This window comes from Heptranchias perlo, chromosome 4 (genome assembly GCF_035084215.1).
Source record: "Heptranchias perlo isolate sHepPer1 chromosome 4, sHepPer1.hap1, whole genome shotgun sequence".
NCBI classification, from domain to species: domain Eukaryota; kingdom Metazoa; phylum Chordata; class Chondrichthyes; order Hexanchiformes; family Hexanchidae; genus Heptranchias; species Heptranchias perlo.
Window position 1 is genome coordinate 116,509,379 of NC_090328.1, and position 26,609 is coordinate 116,535,987.

At 42.4% G+C, this 26,609-nt stretch overlaps 1 protein-coding gene across 8 annotated transcripts in view; it reads left to right on the plus strand.

Annotated features, from left to right (window-relative positions):
* The window catches only part of pip5k1ba (phosphatidylinositol-4-phosphate 5-kinase, type I, beta a), a 157,722-nt gene that overhangs the window by 47,378 nt on the left and 83,735 nt on the right, over nucleotides 1–26,609 (plus strand). For all 8 annotated transcript variants that reach the window (XM_067983517.1, XM_067983509.1, XM_067983515.1 and 5 more), the window contains exons 2-4: nucleotides 23,079–23,159; nucleotides 24,893–24,982; nucleotides 25,562–25,692. In XM_067983517.1, coding sequence (XP_067839618.1) covers nucleotides 24,893–24,982; nucleotides 25,562–25,692 — 221 coding nt within the window. In that variant the 5' untranslated portion in view covers nucleotides 23,079–23,159. The remainder of the gene's footprint in view (nucleotides 1–23,078; nucleotides 23,160–24,892; nucleotides 24,983–25,561; nucleotides 25,693–26,609) is intronic.

The window sequence follows — 26,609 nt, forward strand, 5'->3', positions numbered from 1 at the left end:
TGTTCTTGATGCTGTAGGAAGATTCCTGAAGAATTAATGAGAAGGCTTTCAGTTTGCTGTAATCATTTGGAATTCATTATAAACAGCCTTTTAATAGGCATGTTGAATGGACTGGAACAAACAATTGATCCTGTGTACAGTATGCCAACTCATTAAGAGTTTGCAAAATGAAATGCAAATACACTGATTTAAATGTTAACTATGAGCTCAACTATCTAGAACGCAAATTATTATGTAACATGTTAGGGGAAAGCTTAAAAAAAATTAGAATTACTGGAGATGTTGGTGGGAAAATGCAAGATTCTTTCACTGTTACCAACCTGCTCCCCCCCCCCCCCCCCTCCTCCATTTTCACAGCACGTGAACATTTGGGCTCATGGACTTTTTCAGACAATCAGCTTCTTTCCTCTTCTTACTCCTTCTCTGCTGCTCTCTCCTCTCCTCTCCTCTCCTCACCTTCTCTTCTCTTCCAACCTCCTAATAATGTCATCAACAATAAGCTGCTCACCAATGCTCAGTTCAGGTTCTGCCAATACCAATCCGCTCCAGACCTTTTCACAGCCTAGACTGGACTTGGACATGAGCTGATTGCCTGAGGAAAACTGAGAATAGCTCATCATCAAGGCTGTATTTGACTGAGTATGGCATCCAGGCTTCAGCCAACAAACGGTGGGTAATATTGATACCACTTCAGTGACCAGTAGTGACCATCTCAAGCAACAGAAAGCCTAGCCATCCGTCCTTGACTTTCAAAAACACCATCGTTGCAGAGAGTCCCACTATCAACATTTGGGATCATCAGTTTAACCGGATCAACCATAACAACGCTGGCTCCAAAAGCAGGGCAGAGGTTGGGTGCTCTAATGAGTGGCTCACCTCCTGATCCCTCAAAGCACCTCCACCATCTACAAGACCCAAGCCAGGAGTGTGATGGAATATTCACCATTCACTCGGATGGGAGCGGCCACAACAACGCTCAACAAGCTCGACACCAGTGCTCCTGCCACTAGACACTCAATAACAACCCTTACCGTCACCAGCAAGCTGGCGGCAGTGTGAATGATCTATAGGATGCACTGCAGCAATTATATTTTGACAGCAGCTCCTTGGTCTGTGACCTCTACCACCAAGAAGGACAAGAGAAGCAATGTCGTGGGAACACCATCATCTCCCAAGTCACACACCATCCTGACTTGGACTTATATTGCCTTTCCTTCGTTGTCCCATGTATCAAAATCCTGGAATTCCCTACCTAATACCATTGTGAGAGTGCCATCACCATACCGTTAACATCAGGCTCAAAAGAGATGTCCCACTATCTCCAGGACAGCTAGGGACGAGCAGTAATTGCGGCCTTACCGGTGTCAGCTACATCTTGAGATCGAATAATTAAAAAAGAGAAAATCCTCTCCCTCTTGAAGATTCTTGAACATGTCATCGCCACACAGCTTCTCAGTCTCCTTTCCAATTCCTTGTTCAAATCCTATGTCTAGTTTTTGTGCTACCCATAGCACTAAGATTGCCCTGGTCAAAGTCACCAATGACCTCCTTGTCCTCTGCTGTTTTCATCACTGTTGATCACTCCATCTGTCAATCACTCCATCCTCCATTATCACCTGTTCTTCTGTGACACCACTCTCGCTTGGTCCCATTTTTATCCATCCTAAAAACCAGCACATCTCCTGCTGTGGCTTCTCCATCCACTCCCACACATTCACCTCCAGAGTACACCAAGGCTGTATCCTAGGGGCCCATTCTATTCTGTCTAAATATTACCCCTTGGCAACCTTTAGCCACAGGCACTGCATAAGCTTCCAAGAAAGAAAGACTTGCATTTATATAGCGCCTTTCATGACCTCAGGATGTCCCAAAGCGCTTTACAACCAATGAAGTATTTTTGAAGTGTAGTAACTGTTGTAATGTAGGAAACGTGGCAGCCAAATTGCACACAGCAAGCTCCCACAAACAGCAGTGTGATAATGACCATGTAATCTGTTTTAGTGATGTTGGTTGAGGGATAAATATTGGCCAGCGTAGCAGGGAGAACTCCCCTACTCTTCTTCAAATAGTGCCATGGGATCTTTTACGTCCACCTGAGAGGACAGACGGGGCTTCAGTTTAACATCTCATCTGAAAGGAGGCACCTCCGACAGTGCAGCACTCCCTCATTTCTGCACTGGAGTGTCAGCCTGGATTATGTGATCAAGTGTTTGGAGTGGGACTTGAACCAACCTTCTGACTCAGAGGCGAGAGTGCTACCAACTGAGCCACTGTATACAGAAAATGCCTAGGTTTACCCACCCATCACCAACCTCGACCCCATAGCCACCATTGTACCATCTGCTTTCTTGTCGGACATCAAGTTGTGGAAGAAGCAGAACCTTCTATTTGGTTCCTACCAAAATCCCTTTACCCTTCCTCCCCAATACCATCTCCCTCCCCAGCTGCTAGCTCAAGCTGAACCTGACGGTGTGAGCTTCAAATCCCACATCCTATCCATCACAAAGATGGTTTATTCTGCCTCTTTCCCACTGCCCCCCCACCCCTGCTGAAATATTTATCCTCATTTTTGTGACCAGGCTTGACTTCTCTAATGCTCTCATTAGCTGCCAAGCTCCATTCTACATAAACAACAACTGGTCCTTAAATTCCACCAACTGCACCTTGTCCCCCTTACCCATCACACCTGTACTTGCTGAATTCCACTGGCTTCCAACCCCAAATGCATGGAAATCAAAAACCTTGACCTTGTTTACAAATCCCTCCATTACCTCGCCCCGACCCCCTTCAGTGAAATCCTGTCTAGTGTAGATCACGCCCTTGATCTTGCTCTCTGCCTGGCTTTCTCTTCCTCCATCTTTAAAAGCCTGCACAAAACCTCTTTAACCACACCTTCAGTCACTACCCATATTGTTTGGTAACCATTTCTTCTCTGAAGAGTCTTGGGCAGTTCAGTTAACGGTTATATAAATGACTATAGAGTTCCTTTTTTGTAAGCAAGCCAAATGAGATTTTGATCAAGCTTCAGGACCTAATACCTACATATCAGTGGAGAGCAGTTCAAGGGTGGAATTTTGACCTTTACAAATAATTAACTGGTTTGAAATTATGTGGAATCAATCATTTCCATGCATAATATCAGATCTAATTACCCTCCATTTGGAAGATGTAAACATACTTGTGTAAATTTTCAATTACATCCACAGCATGTTGAATATTTTGCATGTGTGCAATCTCAATTAGAGCCAGTAGATGTCACCTTTCATGTGATCAAACACAGACACTAGTAGTTTGGTGTATGAAAGTTTTTCAAATGAGTAAAGTTATGGTTTTCCTTCTGACAGTTTTTCTGAATGTTCGTTACTTATAGGTGTAGATGCCTGAAACACTCTCTCGATTATTGCACTCTGTATCTGAAATCACAGCTGTGGTTTCATCCTGGCAACTTGCCAGATAACTTTATTTACATTCTGTATGTTGCTATAAATGTACATTTTGTATAAAATTGTAACTGTTTCCATAGCCTGGAAGCCCCTGATCCTGCGTTCATTCCTACTTGTAATGGACTCTCTTTCTTCTGGCTAGTTCATATCCGATACCTTAAACTTTGTTTTTTGTAAGTTACTGTTTTCGTTATCACTTTAAGTGCTAGTTTGAATTGGCATGGAGGAGGGATTTGGGCCTTGGCGTGTGGGATCTGTGTATGTTCCTTAAACGTAATGATGCTGAGTGCTGAAGGCTATCAAGACTTTATCCATGACTCTGCAGAATGGTTTCCAGACTGTCCATTGCTCCCAATGTTGGCCCTGGGGCTTCAAAGGTGCCAGCAGCGGTCTCTACTTTCTTTCTGAAGTTCATGCCCTACGTGGAATCAGTACAATGACAAGCCCACTGCCCTCCCAACAAAACCGTAAAAACATCCCCAGGGTCTGAAGAAAGCACTATACTGAGTTGTCATCTGACGACAACAACTTGTCAGGGGTAGCTGCCCAGCATTGGGTTTGGAAAATGAGGAGGTGTGTTATTCCATCACTCCCAGCTTTTTTGCTTGGGATTGAAGTGCTCCTGTCTATTTCACAGAGCGGCTTCCAATTCCCCATCTGTTCCCCTCCCAGGAAATTCTCATTATGGTGATCCATGAGGTGCTGTGGGCCATCAGCAGCAGCAGAATTGTATTCCAGCACAATCTGTAACCTTATGGCCTGGCATATTCCTCACTCTACCATTACCAACAAGCCAGGGGATCAACCCTGGTTCAATGAGGAGTGTAGAAGAGCATGCCAGGAACAGCACCAGGTGTACCTTAAAAAAAAGAGGTGCCAACCTGGTGAAGCTACAACTCCGGACTACATGCATGCTAAACAGCGGAAGCAACATGCTATAGACAGAGCTAAGCGATTCCACAACCAACGGATCAGATCAAAGCTCTGCAGTCCTGCCACATCCAATCGTGAATGGTGGTGGACAATTAAACAACTAATGGGGGGAGGAGGAGGCTCTGCAAACATTCCCATCCTCAATGATGGCGGAGTCTAGCACATGAGTGCAAAAGACAAGGCTGAAGCGTTTGCAACCATCTTCAGCCAGAAGTGCCGAGTGGATGATCCATCTTGGCCTCCTCCCGATATCCCCACCATCACAGAAGCCAGTCTTCAGCCAATTCGATTCACTCCACGTGATATCAAGAAATAGCTGAGTGCATTGGATACAGCAAAGGCTATGGGCCCCGACAACATCCCAGCTGTAGTGCTGAAGATTTGTGCTCCAGAACTAGCTGCGCCTCGTAGCTGTACTGGAACAGTTTGGCTAAACACTGGCATCTACCCGACAATGTGGAAAATTGCCCAGGTATGTCCTGTCCACAAAAAGCAGGACAAATCCAATCCAGCCAGTTACCGCCCCATCAGTCTACTCTCAATCATCAGCAAAGTGATGGAAGGTGTCGTCAACAGTGCTATCAAGCAGCACTTACTCACCAATAACCTGCTCACCGATGCTCAGTTTGGGTTCCGCCAGGATCACTCGGCTCCAGACCTCATTACAGCCTTGGTCCAAACATGGACAAAAGAGCTGAATTCCAGAGGTGAGGTGAGAGTGACTGCCCTTGACATCAAGACAGCATTTAACAGAGTGTGGCACCAAGGAGCCTTAGTGAAATTGAAGTCAGTGGGAATCAGGGGGAAAACTCTCCAGTGGCTGGAGTCATACCTGGCAAAAGGAAGATGGTAGTGGTTGTTGGAGGCCAATCATCTCAGCCCCAGGACATTGCTGCAGGTGTTCCTCAGGACTGTGTCTTAGGCCCAACCATCTTCAGCTGCTACATCAATGACCTTCCCTCCATCATAAGGTCAGAAATGGGGATGTTCGCTGATGATTGCACGGTGTTCAGTTCCATTCGCAACCCCTCAAATAATGAAGCAGTCCGAGCCCGCATGCAGCAAGACCTGGACAACATCCAGGCTTGGGCTGATAAGTGGCAAGTAACATTCGTGCCAGGCAATGACCATCGCCCCTTGACATTCAATGGCATTACCATCGCCGAATCCCCCACCATCAACATCCTGGGGATCACCATTGCCCAGAAACTTAACTGGACCAGCCATATAAATACTGTGGCTACAAGAGCAAGTCAGAGACTGGGTATTCTGTGGCGAGTGACTCACCTCCTGATTCCACAAAGCCTTTCCACCATCTACGAAGCACAAGTCAGGAGTGTGATGGAATACTCTCCACTTGCCTGGATGAGCGCAGCTCCAACAACACTCCAGAAGCTCGACACTGTCCAGGACAAAGCAGCCCCCTTGATTGGCACCCCATCCACCACCCTAAACATTCACTCCCTTCACCACCGCGCACAGTGGCTGCAGTGTGTACCATCCCCAGGATGCACTGCAGCAACTCACCAAGGCTTCGACGGCACCTCCCAAACCCGCGACCTCTACCACCTAGATGGACAAGAGCAGCAGGTACGTGGGAACAACATCACCTGCATGTTGCCCTCCAAGTCACACACCATCCCGACTTGGAAATATATCACCATTTCTTCATCGTCGCTGGGTCAAAATCCTGGAACTCCCTTCCTAACAGCACTGTGGGAGAACCTTCACCACGCGGACTGCAGCGGTTCAAGAAGGCGGCTCACCACCACCTTCTCGAGGGCAATTAGGGATGGGCAATAAATGCTGGCCTCGCCAGCAACTTCCACATCCCATGAACGAATAAAAAAATATATAATATTGCAGAAAAGGAGCAGTTTTTATATGTAATTTAATGCATTAAATAATCCTAAGATGTAGACAACTTTGATTTTTTGCTTTTCTCTAGAAAATTAATGTTTGAATAAAATCCACTGTAATGCACAGTACACAAATCTAGGCTGACACTCCAGTACCAGTACTGAGGGGGTGCTGCACTGTCTGAGGTGCTGTCTTTTGGATGATTAAACAGAGGCCTCGTCTGCCCCCTCAGGTGGACGTAAAAGATCCAATGGGACTATTTTGAAGAAGAACAGGGGAGTTCTCCCTGGTGTCCTGGCCAATATTTATCCCTCAACCATCATCACTAAAAGAAAAACAGATTATCTTGTCATTATCTCATTGCAGTTTGTGGGAACTTGCTGTGCGTAAATTGGCTGCCATGTTTTCTACATTCCAACAGTGACTACACTTCAAAAATACTTCATTAGCTGTAAAGTCCTTTGGGACATCCTGAGGTCATGAAAGGTGCTATATAAATGGAAGTCTTTCTTTTACACTGGTCCCTACTGCTGAGTAACAAAAGTGGTTTAAAAGATATTTTTAAAATTTAGAAGTAAATGTGCATATCTGTATTAATAATTGTTTATTTTTGATTGAATATGGAATGCTTCTAAAGCAATGGAGATCACCAGTGTATACAAAGCTAAACGTCACTGTTTGTGAACTGTGACTTATGTTCTGTAGCATTTTCGGTTGATTGCAAGGTCAAAAAATACTCTATTCAGAATAAACTAATGGATGGGTGCCTTATCCCAAGATGTTTATTACATGAGGAAATAACTCACTGGGTGATTGGGTTTTGGTGGAGTAAATAATGAGAAACTGTTTCCACTGGCAGGAGGGCCAGTAGCCAGAGGACACAGATTTAAGGTAATTGACAAAAGAACCAGAGGGGAGATGAGATTTTTGTTTTACGCAGCGACTTGTTATGATCTGGAATGCACTGCCTGAAAGGGTGGTGGAAGCAGTTTCAACAGTAACTTTCAAAATGGGAATTGGATAAATATTTGAAAAGGAAAAATTTATGGGGCTATGGGGAGAGTGGGACTAATTGGATAGCTGTTTCAAAGAGCTGGCACAGGCATGATGGGCCGAATGGCCTCCTGTGCTGTATGATTCTATGATCCCAGTAGCCTTTTTTCCTGGAAGTATGATTAACCATGCTGGAACGTTGCTGTGCCAACCTAAACCTCACCTGAATCTGACGAGCTCTTTCAATATGCTTCAGACTGCGCGTATGTATCTGATGACCAAAGTTGATTCAAATAGTGAATCAGTATGAACTCCTCGCGTTTAATAATCTGATTCTGTTTGAATGCATCGAGACGTTTACTTGCTGCTGAGCCGATATAACAATGGGATTTTTAGATAAGTTCTAAAAACATCGGTATGCTTTATTGATCAGTTGTGATTTTTCTTTTTGTTAGTTATAAAGAAATGATTTTGGAATCAATAGCTCTCCCTTTGCAGCATGCGTGTAATTTTGCTGTAAGTATCGATGTTCAGCTTGGCTTAGTGTGACAGTAGCTTCGTTCAGCTTATTTTCAGCACTGAATAACAGATGACTTGTACATTTAGTGTACAGAGCGAGCTATTTTACTTTTTAATATAAGTTGCAATGTTTTTGACGTGAACATTTTTGTTTTAAATGATAAATGCCATTTTTGATAAGTGACCATCTCAAATTATAGCCTTTACAGCAGGTCCTGGTATTGTGCTCAGTTAACGTTCACATTATCTAAATCAATAATATGCCATTTGATATGCAAGCTGCTTTAAACTAGAGATGGCATTTAGTGTCGTCAAGAGAAAAGCAATACTGAATGTTAAGACCCCAGTGCCAAGAAATTCATCCAGATATTGAACATGCAAATTTCCTCTAAAGGGATGAAGGAGGAGCCCATTTTAAAAACTGGACCACATTTAATAGTTCATTTTAGAGAATCAAAAACCAGTTTTAAATGCTTTTGGCACCAGCCCTCTTTAGACTCAAAATGAAAAGGGGGAAATTGTTGGCATTAGCAAAGTTAAATTTCTTTATACAACTTTGATCAATTTGCTGCCCCTTTTGACAGTGTAGTGGGACCCGGATTGACCTCCATTATGGAGGCAAGGCCTCTTGTTAAATAGAGAAAGTTGGCAGATAACTTGAGTCCTACTTAGATGGTAATGTAATAAACAAGCACGGGGATGAATTTTACAGACTAACTGTTCCATGAACCTGTTAAAAATTTACAACATACAATTCCTGTGCCTATCTGTCTTATTTTACATAGAACTGTACAGAATTTACAGCACAGAAACTGGCCATTCGGCCCAACTGGTCTATGCCAGTGTTTATGCTTCACACAAGCCTCCTCTCATCTTTCTTCATCTAACCCTATCAGCATAACCTTCTATTCCTATCTCCCTCATATATTTATCTAGTTTCCCCTTAAATGTATCTATGCTATATGCCTCAACCACTCCTAATAGCGAGTTCCACAACTTTTGAGAACTAAGTTTCTGAAAACATTAAAAAGGAGAATATTGTCTTACTGTAAATGCTTTTTTTTCCTCTAAGACATGGTATTAAACAATAACAACTACTTACATTTATATAGCGCCTTTAATGTAGTAAAACGTCCCAAGGCGCTTCACTGGAGCGTTACAAACCAAAATTTGACACTGAGCCACATAAGGAGATATTAGGACAGGTGACCAAAAGCTTGGTCAAAGAGGAATGTTTTGAGCGTCTTAAAGGAGGAGAGAGAGGGAGAGGTTTAGGGAGGGAATTCCAGAGCTTAGGGCCTAGGCAGCTGAAGGCATGGCTGCTGGTGGTGGAGCGAAGGAAATCAGGAATGCATAAGAGGCTAGAATTGGATAATAAACATTATATATTATTAGTACTTGCACCGAGCCCTTTGTTGTCAAGCCTAAAAAGTTGCGTTCTCTCCTTGCCAAACGCATGGTGTAGAAAATGATGAAAACTGATCAGACAATGTTTGCATCACATGATCTGGCAGGCAGGAGGAGAAACTGGTGATAAGGATGGGATCGTCCATGGAATTGTCTTCCCTCGCCACTGCCCAGCATTATAAATGATCCAGCTCAGCCAAAAGCTGTACCAGCAGACTGCAGTGATATTTTCTTCAGATCCAATTTAATGTACCATTTACTTTGGAAAGAATAAAAATGTTTGAGACTGGAGCATTCATCCTTCACCCACCTCCCCCCCCCCCCCCCCCCCCCAACAAAAAAAAACCTGTTGCTTGGATTTATTTTCGTCTACGTACCTGCCGCCATCTATTTTACAGCCTTCCTATTAATGCTTGAATACATTCTGTTAATAGCAGGAATGTTCCTTTGGGAACCACAAGGAAAGTCACAACCTCCCCTGCCCCTGGACTCTCCATGTCATCTCCCCTCCCCTCTTTTCTCTTCCCCCCCCCCAATTGACTTTCATGCTGTTTGGCAGCCAAGGGCTGCCTGATTTTTCCAGAGGCAATCGGCCCCTTCCCACCAATTAGACCGACAGCGTGGCAATGAGGCCCAGGAGTTGAATTAACCGGGGTCTCAAATTTTCCCCCAATGAGTGCGTTTCACCTGAAACCCCGCCTGGAGTTGAGATCTTGGTCTTTACAATTCTACCTTTATAACAAGATCATTGTGTATTATAAATGTATATAATTTAATGTCCATGAAATGCTAGCAGTTCAATTTAAATGCTGACCATGGCTTTTGATTAAATTCTTGCAGATTAATTTTAGAGAAGTGCTACTTTTTTTAAATTTCAAATGGGCATCTTTCACATCTCACTCTGCCTGGTGTAAAATGTTCAAGTTGTGTCTTTCCTTAAAAGAAAAGTCTATTCAGACCAGTCTATGGCGTTACAAGCAAATGAGCCATGATCGTGTTTACTTTTGTTTTTGTAAAATTTGTAGTATCCTAATCCATGCAGTAAGCTGCATCTTAAAATAAAATCTCTTGAAATGAGAGTTGAGATGAGGAGAGCTTTTTTTACGCAGCGAGTTGTGATGATCTGGAATGCACTACCTGAAAGTGCGGTGGAAGCAGATTAAATAATAACTTTCAAAAGGGAATTGGATAAGTATTTAAACAGGGGAAAAAATGCAGGGCTATGGGGAAAGAGTGGGACTAATTGGATAGCTCTTTCAATGAGCCAGCACAGGCACAATGGGCCGAATGGACTCGTTTTGTGCTGGTAAGATTCTTTGATTCCATAATAAGATCACAGGTTTCCCTTTGAGGGTTAACCTGGCCCCAAGTCCCTATCCAGCAAAATTTGAATCTCGTGGTGTTTCACCTGAACTCGTTCAAACTTAAGCAGCTAGCCAACATCCAAATATTCCATATGCCTCATTTGTGATTTTGTATGGGATTTTCATGCAACCTGAAGAGTTGACCATGGAAATTCAAGATTACAGCAATGGAGTCACTTAAAAGAAAAGAAAAACGTGCATTTATATAGCGCCCTTCACAACCTCAGGACATCCCAAAACACTAAACAACCAATTAAGTACTTTTGAAGTGTAGTCACTGTTGTAATGTAGGAAATGTGCCAGCCAATTTGCGCACAGCAAGATCCCACAAACAGCAATGTGATAATGATCAGATAATCTGTTTGTGATGTTTGAAAGATAAATATTGTCCAGGACATCGGGGAGAACTCCCCTGCTCTCGTTTGAAATAGTAACGTGGAATCTTTTACGTCCCTCGGTTTAACGTCTCATCCGATAGACGGCACCTGCGACAGTGCAGTGCTCCCTCAGTACTGCACTGGAGTGTCAGCCTGGATTTAATGTTCAAGTCTCTGGAGTGGGACTTGAACCGACAACCCTCTGACAGGTGAGAGTACTACCCACTGAGACGCAGCTAACACTTGGATTCAGAGTTACAGGTTATTCTTCAATCCTCTGTTCATCGTTTCTACGATTACACTCACTCGTTAGTCAGTGTTTCACATGACCTAATGACAACAGGCATCACTGGAAAGTTTTATACACCAGCAACTTTTTCATTTTGACATGATGCTGATCTGTTTTGTTTTTAGTTGCTGAAATAAGCTCTTGGGATGTTTTACTACGTTAAAGGCGCTACATAAATGCAAATTGTTGTAAGGGATGAGCTAGTCAGTGTCTAAAATTTAAAATCTTTACCTTAGTGTTGGCCACGTCACATACAAAAGGGAAGAGAATTTGACCATTGGGCACGTTCACAAATGCAAATAAGTTTGTTTGTACAAGGGATGAGGATTAATTGATGTGGAAGCTTTCACAGGGAGGGAAAAGTATTAATTTTGCGGTATTTGGACAAATGACCTTTCCTTTGGTTTGAAGTGTTTTGTAGCTTATTTTTGTATGGTTACTTTTCTACACTTTCCAACTGTCCTTAAAACCCTTCTTAATGTTCTTTTAAAATCATTTTCATGACTGAAAGATTGAACAGGCTGGGGCACTTTTCTCTAGAAAAGAGACTGAGGGGGTGACCTGATAGAGGTCTTTAAAATTCTGAAGGGGTTTGATAGGGCAAATGTAGGGAAGATGTTGCCACTTGTGGGCGAATCGAAAACTAGAGGCCATAAATATACGATAGTCACTAATAAATCCAATAGGGAATTCAGGAGAAACTTCTTTACCCAGAGAGCGGTGAGAATGTGGAACTCGCTACCACAAGAAGTAGTTGAGGCGAATAGCGTAGATGCATTTAAGGGAAAGCTAAATAAACACATGAGGGAGAAAGGAATAGAAGGATATGCTCCACACGAGCCTCCTCCCACCCCTCCAGCATAAGAACCGGCATGGACCAGTTGGGCCAAACGGCCTGTTTCTGTGCTGTAAATGTTATGATGTGTCCAACATTTCAATAACCTTTGCCCTTTTGATGTATGCAAACATAAAACCCAAGAGCCTCCATCCAAAAATATTTTATACAGAATCACTTTGTGAATTTGTTTACTGTCATTGTAAAAGCTTTAAATTGCCCTTTACACCAAATGACTTCAAAGGTTAGCTTAATTTTGATCTGTTTATCTCCAGATGAACACTAAATATTGTAAACTAAATTAGATCTAAATGGATACACATCAGAGGAAAAAACTTCCAACAGCATTTCTGCTAGAACTGTGCAAGATATTTATAGATAACCACAGGGTCAGATTAGGACGGAATTAAGCACTTCATACATACTCGGGAACATGGTGTGATTACTGGATTAGAAAATTAGTTGGGGTCAGGAGAATTAAAAGAAAACGCTGGGAGCTCAGGGTCTCCACTACCCGTCTCTTCATCAATTCTGTCAAAATTCTGCTGCCCGTATCCTAACTCACACCAAGTCCCGTTCACCCATCGCCCTTATGCTCGCTGACCTACACTGGCTCCCGGTCCGGCAACTGCTGTCTCTCCTCCTTAAAACCTACCTCTTTGACCAAGCTATTGGTCACCTGTCCTAATGTCTCCTTATGTAGCTTGGTGTAAAATGTTGTATGATTACGCTCCTATGAAGTGCCTTGGGACGTTTTACTACGTTAAAGGTGCTATATAAATGCAAGTTGTTATTGAGAACATAAGAAATAGGAGCAGGAGTAGGCCATACAGCCCTCGAGCCTGATCCGCCATTCAATCAGATCATGGCTGATCTTCAACATCAACTCCACTTTCCCACCTGATCCCCATATCCCTTGATTCTCCGAGTCCAAAAATCTATCGATCTTAGTCTTGAATATACTCAACAACTGAGCATCCACAGACCTCAGGGGTAGAGAATTCCAAAGATTGACAACCCTCTGAGTGAAGAAATTTCTCCTCACCTCAGTCCTAAATGGCTGACCCCTTATGCCCTCTAGTTCTAGACTCCCAGGCCAGGGGAAGCAACCTCTCAGCATCTACCCTGTCAAGCCCACTCAGAATCTTATGTTTCAATGAGATCACCTCTCATTCTTCTAACCTCCAGAGAGTATAGGCCCATTCTACTCAGGTTATCCTACGAGGAGAGATCATAGAGTCATAGAGTTATACAGCACGGATAGAGGCCCTTCGGCCCATCGTGTCCGCGCCGGCCATCAAGCCCAGTCTAATCTAATCCCATATTCCAGCATTTGGTCCGTAGCCTTGTATGCTATGGCATTTCAAGTGCTCATCCAAATGCTTCTTGAATGTTGTGAGGGTTCCTGCCTCCACAACCCTCTCAGGCAGTGAGTTCCAGACTCCAACCACCCTCTGGGTGGAAAAGTTCTTTCTCAAATCCCCTCTAAACCTCCCGCCTTTTACCTTGAATCTATGCCCCCTTGTTATAGAACCCTCAACGAAGGGAAAAAGCTCCTTAGTATCCATCCTATCTGTGCCCCTCATAATTTTGTACACCTCAATCATGTCCCCCCTCAGCCTCCTCTGCTCCAATGAAAACAAACCCAATCTTCCCAGTCTCTCTTCATAGCTGAAGCGCTCCAGCCCTGGTAACATCCTGGTGAATCTCCTCTGCACCCTCTCCAAAGCGATCACATCCTTCCTGTAGTGCGGCGACCAGAACTGCACACAGTACTCCAGCTGTGGCCTAACCAGTGTTTTATACAGCTCCATCATAACCTCCTTGCTCTTATATTCTATGCCTCGGCTAATAAAGGCAAGTATCCCACATGCCTTCTTTACCACCTTATCTACCTGTTCCGCCGCCTTCAGGGATCTGTGAACTTGCACACCAAGATCCCTCTGACCCTCTGTCTTGCCTAGGGTCTTCCCATTCAATGTGTATTCCCTTGCCTTGTTAGTCCCTCCAAAGTGCATCACCTCGCACTTTTCCGGGTTAAATTCCATTTGCCACTGTTCCGCCCATCTGACCAACCCATCTATATCGTCCTGCAGACTGAGGCTATCCTCCTCGCTATTTACCACCCTACCAATTTTTGTATCATCAGCGAACTTACTGATCATACCTTTTACATTCATATCCAAGTCGTTAATGTAGACCACAAACAGTAAGGGACCCAGCACAGATCCCTGTGGTACCCCACTGCCCACAGGCTTCCAGTCACAAAAACAACCTTCGACCATCACCCTCTGCCTTCTGCCACTAAGCCAGTTTTGTATCCAAAGTACCAAGGCACCCTGGACTCCATGGGCTCGTACCTTCTTGACCAGTCTCCTGTGCGGGACTTTATCGAAGGCCTTACTGAAATCCATGTATACCACATCCACTGCGTTACCCTCATCCAGACGCCTAGTCACCCCCTCAAAAAATTCAATCAAATTAGTCAGACATGATCTTCCCTTGACAAAGCCATGTTGACTATCCCTGATTAATCCTTGCTTCTCCAAGTGGAGACTAATTTTGTCCTTCAGAATTTTTTCCAATAATTTTCCTACCACTGATGTTAGGCTCACTGGCCTGTAGTTCCCCGGTTTTTCCCTACTCCCCTTCTTGAATAATGGTACTACATTAGCGGTTCTCCAGTCCTCTGGCACATCCCCTGTGGCCAGAGAGATTCTGAATATATGTGTTAGTGCCCCCGCAATCTCCTCCTTTGCCTCACACAGTAGCCTGGGATACATTTCGTCCGGGCCTGGGGATTTATCCATTTTTAGGCCTGCTAAAACCGCCAATACCTCCTCCCGCTCGATGTTAATATGTTCGAGTATATCACAGTCCCCCTGTCGTATTTCTATGTCTACGTCGTCCTTCTCCATAGTGAAAACAGATGCAAAAAATTCATTTAGAACCCCTCCTACATCTGCCGGCTCCACACACACATTGCCATTTTTGTCCCTAATGGGCCCTATTTTTTCCCTAGTTATCCTCTTACCCATAATATACTTATAAAACATCTTAGGATTTTCCTTTATTTTGCTCGCCAGTGTTATTTCATGGCCCCTCCTTGATCTCCTAATTTCCTTTTTAATATCCCCCTGCACTTTTTGTACTCCTAGGGCTTCCTCCGTCCTTAGCCTTTTGTATCTGCCAAAAGCCCTCCTTTTTTTCCTAATCCATTCTCGTATATCCCCTGACATCCAAGGTTCCCTGGAGTTCTTGGAACCACCCTTGACCTTTACGGGAACATGTTGCCATTGTATGGTCTCAATCTCCCTTCTGAAAGACTCCCATTGCTCCGATGCGGATTTTCCTACAAGCAGCTGATCCCAGTCCATTTTGGCCAGATCCTGCCTTATCCTATTAAAATCGGCCGTCCCCCAATTTAGAACCTTTATTTCCGGCCCCTCCCTGTCCTTTTCCATGACCACCTTAAATCTCACTGAATTATGGTCACTGTCACCAAAGTGCTCACCTACGAGCACTTCTTCCACTTGGCTGGCCACATTCCCTAGAATTAGGTCCAGTACTGCCCCCTCTCTTGTAGGACTTTCTACATGCTGGCTCAAAAAGCTCTCCTGGATGCACGTTAAGAATTTTGTACCCTGTAAGCATTTTACACTCTGAGTATCCCAGTTAATATTGGGGAAGTTGAAATCCCCCACTATTATTACCCTATTATTTGCACAACTTTCTGAGATTTGCCTACATATCTGTTCCTCTATCTCCCCCTGACTGTTTGGGGGTCTATAGTACACTCCCATCAAAGTGCTTGCCCCCTTTTTGTTTTTAAGCTCCACCCATATGGCCTCATTTGAGGAACCTGCTAATATATCATCCCTCCTTATGGCAGTAATTGATTCTTTAATTAATATTGCGACCCCCCCTCCTCTTATACCTCCCCCTCTGTCTCGCCTGAAGATTCTGTACCCCGGAATATTGAGCTGCCAGTCTTGCCCCTCCCTATACTTTTTGATAAGATCTGTAATTAGCATTGTTTGCGGTATAATTATTCATACATTTTAACATTAATAATCTAGCAAAAAAAAGTACAGCCCCAACTCCACAAGCACCTTTGTGCCAAGGGAACTGTAGTGGCTTTCCCACGGAATGTGAGAAGGCCCAGTTTCCCTGAGTAAAGCTTATATTGTAGTCAAGTAACATATATGGTAGTATTACTATTTAAAGGGACCATGCAGGATTTACAGGTTAGTGGCTGGATTATTGCTTCTGGCTGCTGAGACATTTGTAACTGTTTTTGGAGGTCTCCGAGACTTGAATACTAGGACTGGGGGACATAGCCTAACATTTAGAGCCAGGGTGTACAGGAGTGAAGTTAGGAAATGCTTCTATACACAAAGGGTGGGAGAAGTTTGGAACGCTCTTCGCAGACGGCAGTTGATGCTAGCTCAATTGTGAATTCTAAATCTGAGAGTGATAGATTTCTGTGAACCAAGGGTATTAAAGGATTCAGGGCTAAGGCGAGTATATGGAGTTAGGTCACAGGTCCACCCTGATCTCATTGAATGGCGGAACAGGCTCGAGGGGCTAAATGCTACTGCCACTTGCTTCCTTCTGATATGCGCCGCCTTCTCCTACAAGAAAGCAGGACATGTGTCTGGGTGATGTGCCTATCATGGTTGAATAGCTGCCAGTGTGTGGTCTGTGAGTTGTGGATGGGTGGCTTGCAACAGTGGTAATGTGTAAGGGTGAGGGGAAGCATCTGATTGAAAGAGTTTGTTGGTATGTGGATGATGATGGCGGGGGGTGGGGCGGGGGGGGGGGGGGGTGTGTAGTGCGTGGAGTAGTGGATGCTGCTAGTGGTGCAGTTGGTAGGAGACGCCACTTGACGGTTGACCTCACTCACCTTGACCACTCGTGTAAAAGCATTGAACTTCTTCCTGCACTGCATCCGTGCTCATGATGCTGTGCATCTGGCTTTGAATTCGTCCCCCGCTGCATCCCACTGCCTTTTGGGTATATGTCTGGAGGGCCTCTTGCCTCCCCCCTCCCCGCAGATATAGGATGTCCCTCCTTCTGTCCACCTCTTGCACCAAGGCCTCTAGTGCATCAGCAGAGAACCTTGATGCACGCACTGTCAGGCCTGGTACCAACTCAGATCAGCAGATTGGTGAGGTCTGGCATGCAAATTGGAGGATGTGGGACTTAGTACTGCGCAACCTTTATTCAATGTTTTAACATAACTCATCAGTTTGTAAACATAGGAACGGGAGCTGCATCTGTGTTTTGCGTGTGCGATGTCTGATCTCTGTTCAGATTCTGTGCCGACAGCAGGCTGTTATTTTCAGCAAATAACGGGTACTGGCTACCTTTAAGAGATTTTTAAGAGACATCCTCCCTTTAAGAGATTGGTGCTCTCCCTGCTGGTGGAAAGTGTGAATTGCATTGAATCCTCATTCAACACTGATTCGGAATGCTGCTTGCAGGTGGAAAGTGCAAATTGCATGGAATTATCATTCAATGCTGATTTCCAACGCAGATTGCAGGTAAGTCCTCAGGCCTGACAAAACTCTCGTCCTGACTGCGCAAGGGCCATTGGACACGGGGTAATAGCGGATCACGCTACCCCTGCCCAATAACGGGCCCTGTACAAATTTTTCCCCCAAAAGCTCTTAAGCCAATTTGATATAAACTGATTGGAATGCAGATTACTGTGCTGAGTGCAGTCCATTACCATATACCATTATCTCTTTTATGCAAGTCATGGAACAGAGTACAGCTGTAGGTATTTTTGTGGTGCACTTCAGAAAATCAGCATGTGATTGATTTTGTTCCTCTTTGATGTGATTTAGCAACATGGCTTCATCTCGTTAAGTGTTTCAGGCCACTTTCAGAAAGACTAGAGAAGCTCCCATGTCAGGCACGTGGAGCCCCTATTGTTATGCCCATGGGTTATGCTATTGTATAATTAGATATTGGACAGTACAGGCACGCTCCGGAACATAAGATGTTCAGACCACTTACGAGAGTGACCAGCGCCGATATATCCAGGCCAATGAATTTGGCTGCCATGTTCCTCTACATTACACCAGTAGTTCATTGGCTATGAAGCGCTTTGGGACATCCCGAGATCAAGAAGGCAGTATAATAAATACAAGTTTGTTCATTTCTCTGCTTGCTGTCCCAGCACCTTTTTTCCATTTGTTTATTCCAGTGTTGATCATATATGATTACCAAGTCAAGGAGTTAAACATTTGTAACAAGGACTGTGTTTATAATCATGTTCATGGAAATTGACAAGAGTTATTGACTTGGTCTTCCTGCAATTGACAATAGGCTATTCCCATTCAAGACAATTCTATCTATAATAGCCTGATGTGATTTAAGCTGAATGTATTTCAAATATTGAGTTATCCTTCCTTTGTACCGATTTAGTAACATCTCTTCTGTGTAATGCTTTCCATGTTCATGGAGATGACATTACCTCAGACCCCATGTGTAAAGTTTTTCCTTTGAAAATTTATCTTCAAGGGAACGTGCAGGATATAAACATTCAAAAGCCACATACCAACCTACAGAAGGGCCTGGAACCATCCAGGCTTGGGTTGACAAATTGCACAAATGCCCTCTGCCATGTAATGGTCACTACCAACATTAAAATGGCCCAACCATCAACGTTCTGGAGGTCATCATTGACTAGAAGCTTAACTGGACCAGCCATATCAATAATGTGGCTACAAGAGCAAGGCAGAACCTGGGTACTCTGCGACGAGTGTCTAACCCGCTGACTCCTGAATTCCCCTCCACCATATGAAGGCTCAAGTCAGGAATCTGATGAAATACTCTGAACACGCCATAACAGTGAAGAAGTTCAGCACCATCCAGGGCAAAGCAGTTCACTCGATCAGCACCCTGCCACTAAACTCTATCCACTCCCTGCACCACCGGTGCACCGTGGCTACAGTATATACTATCTACAAGGTACATTACAGCAACTTGCCAAGCTTACTTCGATAGTGTCTCCCAAACCCCTGACCTCAAACGCTAATTGTAAACAATTTTACAACACCAAGTTATAGTCCAGCAATTTTATTTTAAATTCACAAAATTCAAACGCTAAGAAGGAGAAAAACAGCAACGTCCTAGGAACACCATTGCCTCTCATGTTCCCCTCTAGGTTGCACACCATCTTGACTTGGACACGTCCCCACCATTCCTTCGTCATTGCTGGGTCAAAATCCTGAAAATTACTGCCATAACACCATCATGGGAGAACCATCGACACAAGGCCTGCAGCAGTTCAGGGAGAAGGCCCATCACTCTCTCTCTGCAACTAGGGATGAGCAATAAATGCGGCCTTGCCTGTTTCGCCTACATCAGGAGGGGGAAGAAAAACATGTTGCACAATTCACAATAAAGGCTCCTATCGTAGAACATGCCCATTATGCTTCTCCTGGAAAGAAAGAGGCTCACACCTTCACTTTTTTTTTGTAGGTGGGCTACTTTTAAAAAAAAATATGATGTTGGTAGAATTACTAAAGTAATTATTTCTGTTGCTGCTGTCACGTCCAAAAAAACCTAATCCTGTAAGAAAATCTTTTGCATTATTTTGTTCTGTTTTAATTCAACATAGAGAAAATATTTGTAGATGTTGTTTGAGAAAAAAGGAACACATTTTTTGCGAACTAAGGACTGAATAACTTGTACGAGTATGTTTCTTTTTTATTTTTTAAATATATATTAATATAAAACTGTTTCCTGTAAAGTTGCACTTCAGTTTGTATTCCTCATTTAGAAACTTGTTAATGATTCTGTGACTGTATCGAGGCACCTTTGTACTTTTTAACCATAAGTTGTTTGAGGGACTTGGCACCTTAATCAGTAAGTATTGCACAATAGCTGTAAATCATACTATTTACTGTTCATAGTTAGATGATTTGGCTCTATATTAGACTTGAGGTGCCTATGAAGTATTTTAGACAAATTGTTTAGTGCTGGATAATACTTTGCGGGACGGAAAAAGCACAACCAAACGCTCAAAAACCTTGTTCCAACTACTTTGAAACTGGATTATAACTTTAATACTTGCTGAATAGCACAGGTAATTTTGACTGCTTCGTATGAGGTGCAGTCGCTGGTTTCTGAGGTAGAATTTTCTTCTGTTACTCTTCCATTTTGGACAGTAAATTTTCAAATTTAGATATTACTAATTTGTGTTATCAAGTGCATAATGTAATGTTTAATTTTCTATCATCTTGAAGAATATGGGTCTGATCTAAAAGGTGCATTTTTAAAGTAGATTCTATAAGAACACTGTAGCACGTAGTTAGGGCACAAATCATCTGTCTTCCTGTGTTTCCATTGTTTGTTCCACATTTTTTGTTAGGGATAGTTATTTTGGGATTTTATTCCCTGACGGGCTCAGATATTTATCTTCATTTGTTGTTTACTAAAGAAACAGTTTCATTGAATTGGAAGTTTTCATCCCGGTGACCACGTTTTTTGACTTTGTGGGAATATGGATGCTTTGCCCTTCAGACCTATTTACATTCCCTTTGTTCAGCTTGCCGTCCTTTTACAATTTAATGGCTTCGTCAAATATGTCTTATGTTCAGCGCCAAATATCCCTCCCGAAAACTAACCCTCACTCCCAGCGAACCAATGTGTGAGATGATACACACAGTATCCGATGTAGTGATGTTCCCCACAGAAATCCTTGTTCCTGAAATTAGCTCACTGAGTTCACACGAGCCTCTCGTGTTCTCCTCGGCTTCAGATAGCAGAAGAATGAACACTGTCTCAGATTTGGGGGCACGAACTACAGAATGGCAAACGGTATTAAAAGTAAACAGCACTGTTTATTGAAAGTAAACAGTAGCAGAAAATCAATTCCGCAGATTTAATCTAATAGAACTCATAATAAATCTTTTCAGTTACAAAAATCGCAACACTTGCTAATTCTCCTAATATTACTGACCCTAGGCCACCATCTGTAATGCAAATTTATTTGGAGGGTTTTTTTCTAACTGCTGTAGTCTTTAGGTTTCTATCTATATCTTGATGAAGCCTGGACGCATGCTGCCTGACATGTGCGCTTGTACTTTTTTAAGCTCAACCTGGAATACAGGAAATCAGGCTGTATCTACAGTTGATCAAAATACAGTGATGGCTTCTTGAATCCCAGCTAAATACTAGACCTAAATCCATTTGCACATGTTATCAAGCCCCTTACCTTAACTTGATTGTTTTCAGGACAAAGCAAGCCATATCTCATAGAATTTACAGCACAGAAGGAGGCCATTCGGCTCATCGTGCATGTGCCAGCTCTTTGAAAGAGCTAGCCAATTAGTCCCACTCTCCCTGCTCTTTCCCCGTAGCTCTGCCATTTTCTTCCCGTTCAAGTATTTATCCAATTCTCTTTTGAAAATTATTGAATCTGCTTCCACCACCCTTTCAGGCAGCGCATTCCAGATCACAGCAACTCGCTGCGTAAAACAATTTCTCCTCATCTCCCCTCTGGCTCTTCTCTACTTGGCTTTGCAATCAAAATGTATTTTCATCTAAATAATGCCCTGCCTCCCAAGTGAATGTGAAAAGTCACAGATATAATTCGTGACTACATGTATGTGCTTACATGTATGTTTCAGATCAACCAACTCTTGCAGTAAAATAAGTGACCAGGCAAATCTCAAACATAGATATTAAAAATAGAGATTTAAGATTTGAAATGTGACAGATCCCCCAATCCATTATAATTCTTTACCATCCTGTACAGGGCAATTGAAAAACTTGGAAAATATGATGAAAATATTCCAAAAAAAGTAAGTTTCTTGACTTGTATTCCCCTGCAAAAACATTTCCACGTGGAGGATTACAGAGGGTCCTATTTTAGACATCAAAATTATTCTGCAAAACCAAACAATTGCTGTCCCATTACCAAATGTAACAGGATTAGCTCACATTGTATATTTTTTTTTAAAATTCCAAATTTTTTTCTACCCTTTTTTAAAAAAAAAATCCATTGCTCTGACAATATTGCAAAGATTAGAATCAAAACAAACATTTGTTTTTTTTGTCTATATATAATAACCAGTAACTTGTGTTCCCACTTGTACTATAGGACATGTCATAAAGCACAGCATCCTTGAATTTTATTGTAGAAATATTGGAAGTTCTTCAGAAGGGCAGCAAGCTGTGATCCCCCTTTGATTTTGACTACTGCCATTTCATTGCCTTTCAACCATTGCCCTTTCACGTTTAATTCAAACGTCGTAACTTTTCTTGAGGATGAATAACATTTTCAGATATGACACAGTTCTCTAGAAGTTCTTTTACCTTTTAACAAAAATGCCGAGGAGGAGTAGGTCATCAGGAAATGGTAAAAGCTACTGAAAATAAATGTCGCCTGGAGGTGCTTACATAGTGCTAACCATTTGCTCAATATAACCAATGCTTTTGTCACCTCCAGACTCGACTATTCCAGTGCTCTCCTGGCCGGCCTGCCACCTTCCACCCTCCATAAACTTGAGCTCATCCAAAACTCTGCTGCCTGTATCCTAACTTGCACCAAGTCCCGTTCACCCATCACCCCTGTGCTCGCTGACCTACATTGGCTCCCAGTCCGGCAACGCCTCAATTTACAAATTCTCATCCTTGTTTTCAAATTCCTCCATGGCTTCGCTCCCACCCTATCTCTGTAACCTTCTCCAACCCTACAACCCTCTGAGATCTCTGCGCTTGTCTAATTCTGGCCTTGTGCATCCCCGATTTCCATTTGCTCCATCATTGGCGGCCATGCCTTCAGCTGCCTAGGCCCTAAGCTCCGGAATTCCCTCCCTAAACCTCGCCGCCACCTCTCCTCCTTTTAATATGCTCCTTAAAACCTGCCTCAACCTGTCCTAATAAGTCCTTATGTGGCTCGGTGTCAAATTTTGTTTGATAATCACTCCTATGAAGTGCCTTGGGACGTTTTACTACATTAAAGGCACGAAATAAATGCAAGTTGTTGTTGTATAGATCTTGAGCCAATTCTGATACGAGTTTCATTTTGATCAACAGGTGTTGGAACTATACATTGTGTAAATGAAGGAGCTCGTTGTCATAAACTGCAGATGACTGGTAACCCTATTATCAAGAAAGGTAACACATGGACAGAGTTTATATTCTGGGGTCTGGAACTAAGGAAATACATATCTAAAATATGTTTTTAAATCTTAGTATCTGCACGCAGTTCCTGCAAACTGTTCCATTATAAATTTCAATGTCCACCGGTGCTAAAAGGGTTAAATTATGAGGACAGGTTGCATAGACTAGGCTTGTATTCCCTCGAGTATAGAAGATTAAAGGATGATCTAATTGAGGTGTTCAAGATGATTAAAGGAGTTGATAGAGTAGATAGAGAGAAACTATTTCCTCTGGTGGGGGAGTCCAGAACAAGGGGGCAAAATCTTAAAATTAGAGCTAGGCCGTTCAGGGGTGATGTCAGGAAGCACTTCTTCACACACGGGAGTGGAAATCTGGAACTCTCTCCCCCAAAAAGCTGTTGAGGCTGGGGGTCAATTGAAAATTTCGAAACTGAGATTGATAGATTTTTTGCTGGGTAAGGGTATTAAGGGTTACAGAACCAAGGTGGGTAAATGGAGTTAAGATACAGATCAGCCATGATCTAAATGAATGGTGGAACAGGTTTGAGGGGCTGAATGGCCTGCTCCTGTTCCTATGGAAACCTGTCACACTGTAACAGTGACATAAGACAGGATTGTTTTTTGGGAGGTGTTTGGATATGAACTCTTTCTCATGTGTTTTTTTTTCTCTCTCTCCCCCCGTTTCCTCTTTTTTTGCCTTTTCCCCTCTCTTACTCTCTTCCCCCGTCATTGTTCTAATAAATCTGAGTCTGTATCCTCTTCTTACCAATTCGCCAAACAGTGGAAACAATATTTAGATGAAGATAGTGTGCAAAGTTCTAGTATGAAGCCCATAAAATTTAAATTGATCTCATTAGAAGAAAATTGAGGGGGACATGATCAGTTTTTCAGCCATGCCTTTATATATTTTAGTTTAGGTTTAAGCAGTTTACTGGAGGGGATAAGTCCAGAATTAATCTATATTAACATGTGGTTAAGAATGTAACTGCTTATAAGAATAATTATAGACATGGATTATAAAATGATGTGTGGAGTATTAGGTTCCTGGGCTATTGGAATCATGGAAATGAAGGCATCTAGTCAGGATTCAATAATGTAGTTATTAATAATTTAGTCTTTGCATACAAATAAGATATTACTGTCATCTCACTCATTAAAATCAGCTGAGAACTGTGTCGCTTAAATAATTTGTAGCTTGCAAGATTAGGTGATCTTCCCAAACATTTTAAGGCCTTATTTCTGGATTATATCCTCAGTTGCTTTGACCAGAGTAGACAGCATTGAGAACTCAAATCTGAATTGTGTCAGTAAGGAAGTATGAACCTATGTCAAATTTTTGTCTGATAACACTCCCATGAAGCACCTTGGGACGATTTCACTCCGTAAAAGGGGCTATTTAAATGCTTATTATTGTTATACACACTCAAAGGCAAAATGGGACTGTAAACTAACCACCTTCGTGCCCTTAAAAGGAAAGCAATTCTACCCTGTAGGTAGGCATAACAAGTAGCCAGTCCGAGGGGCATGCCAGCCCCCAAACAATGCACAGGTACCAACATGTGCCACAGTTATACTGACAAGGGTAAATGTAATAATGTATTTTTCTTTATATGCCAATTAATAAAACTTTAAGGAAAGGAGTACCTAGATATATTTAAAGAAAATTTAAATTTAAAAAATGAATTTTGAACTTTTTTTCTCAAAAAAAGTTAAATTACTATTTTGTAGATGACTTCCACTACAGAAAATAGAAATACTGCCATTAGGCAAAATGGGCACAGTGGTGAAGGCAACTCTCGGGAGAAGATTTACAAAAAGGTAAATGTTCATGGCCAACCTTTTAACATACTCATTTTCATCTCGCACCTGGAGTCAAGTATTGAAATTAATTTCAACCATTAAACATTTATGACTCTCCATGCCTGCTCAGAGATTAATATGATGCGGGATCAATGTCTTCATTTGTTATCACTCTGAAATGAATGTTCACTTATTTAGTGGTAACCAAGTTACTTTGCAACATTAGACAGATATTTGTAAATATTCTTTGGTAAATATTTTGAATATAAAGTACTTAGCTCTTGATTTATGTTTCTTTTTGTGTGTATATTATTTTTCTTTGGGATTTGAAAGTGGGGTTGGGGGGGTCAGAGCATTTAAGTTTCTGTTGTTCTTGGCTGATGAGTGTGATGTTCAAGATCAATGCAACATTGCTATGGCTAAGTTTCCTCCTTTTTATCACAGTTGTATGACCGGAATGTTCTATTTCTTTTTTTTTGCAGGGACTTTGTGATTTGTTCTGATTATAAATAATCTTGTTTTATAGAGCCTTGACATATGCACAGAGTAGGCTACAAATCTAATATAGAAACCGTGCAATTTTAATTTTGGTTTCAGACACCATCATCTGCACTTCAAGGCTCTATCCAACTTGGAATCGGATACGCTGTTGGGAACCTCACTTCAAAGCCAGGCAGAGATGTGCTTATGCAAGATTTCTATGTTGTGGAAAGTGTCTTCTTACCAAGGTTGGGTTTATTTTAGGACATTTCCACCTTTTAATTCAGAAATTGTTAACATGTTACGGCAAAGATATCTTAATTATTTTGTGGTGTATTATAAGGCATCTTTGAAAAGATTAATTGTGAATTTGCTTTGTTTTATTTTGAAAATGGAGATACAAATTTGCTTATGTAGAAAATACATCTTGTATATTCTGAAAATATCCTCAATAAATCATTGCATTAGTTTTGCTTATTAATAATAAGCACAGACGCAGGCTTGTCCAAACTTGCTAAGCTTAATTGAGTTATATTGCATTACATAAAAATTACAACCTGGAAATGGGCCATTTGGCCCAACCAGTCCATGTTGGTGTGTAACATGAACAGTAGTCGTTGGTGTGTAACATGAACAGTAGTCGTAATCCCATGTGCCCTTGCCTACAGCGAATGCAGTAATATATGTAAATTGGTTATAGAGACACATTCTGCAGAAGAGGCGGAAGATTTTACAGGTGGCTGCCCGTTGGCATCAAACTGAGCCACCCTCCTTCACTGCAGCAAAACATGAGCCTTTACTAAAGGCACCACTCTAATCACAATGCATGCTGATGCCAAATCTGTTGCCTTCAGTAGAATAAGTGTAGCCACCTCCCCTTTTTTTTAAAAAGGTGAGCAGCAGCATTTTTAAGAGTTGCCAACTCACCCAATTGACTTGGAGCCAACCAAGTTCCCAGCCTGACTCCCTGCACTTGTCTTTCATGCACAGGGAGTGCAAAGGAAGGAGCATGCTTTGCAAAATTAAGGTGAGGGCACCCCTTCTAGTATGCCTTTTCTTTTAAAACAGTGTTATCAATTTGTCCTTCCATTTTTACCATATTGTGATCTCCAGAAGCTTACCAACTACTGATGTTAGGCTAACTGGTCTATACAGTTAACCTGGT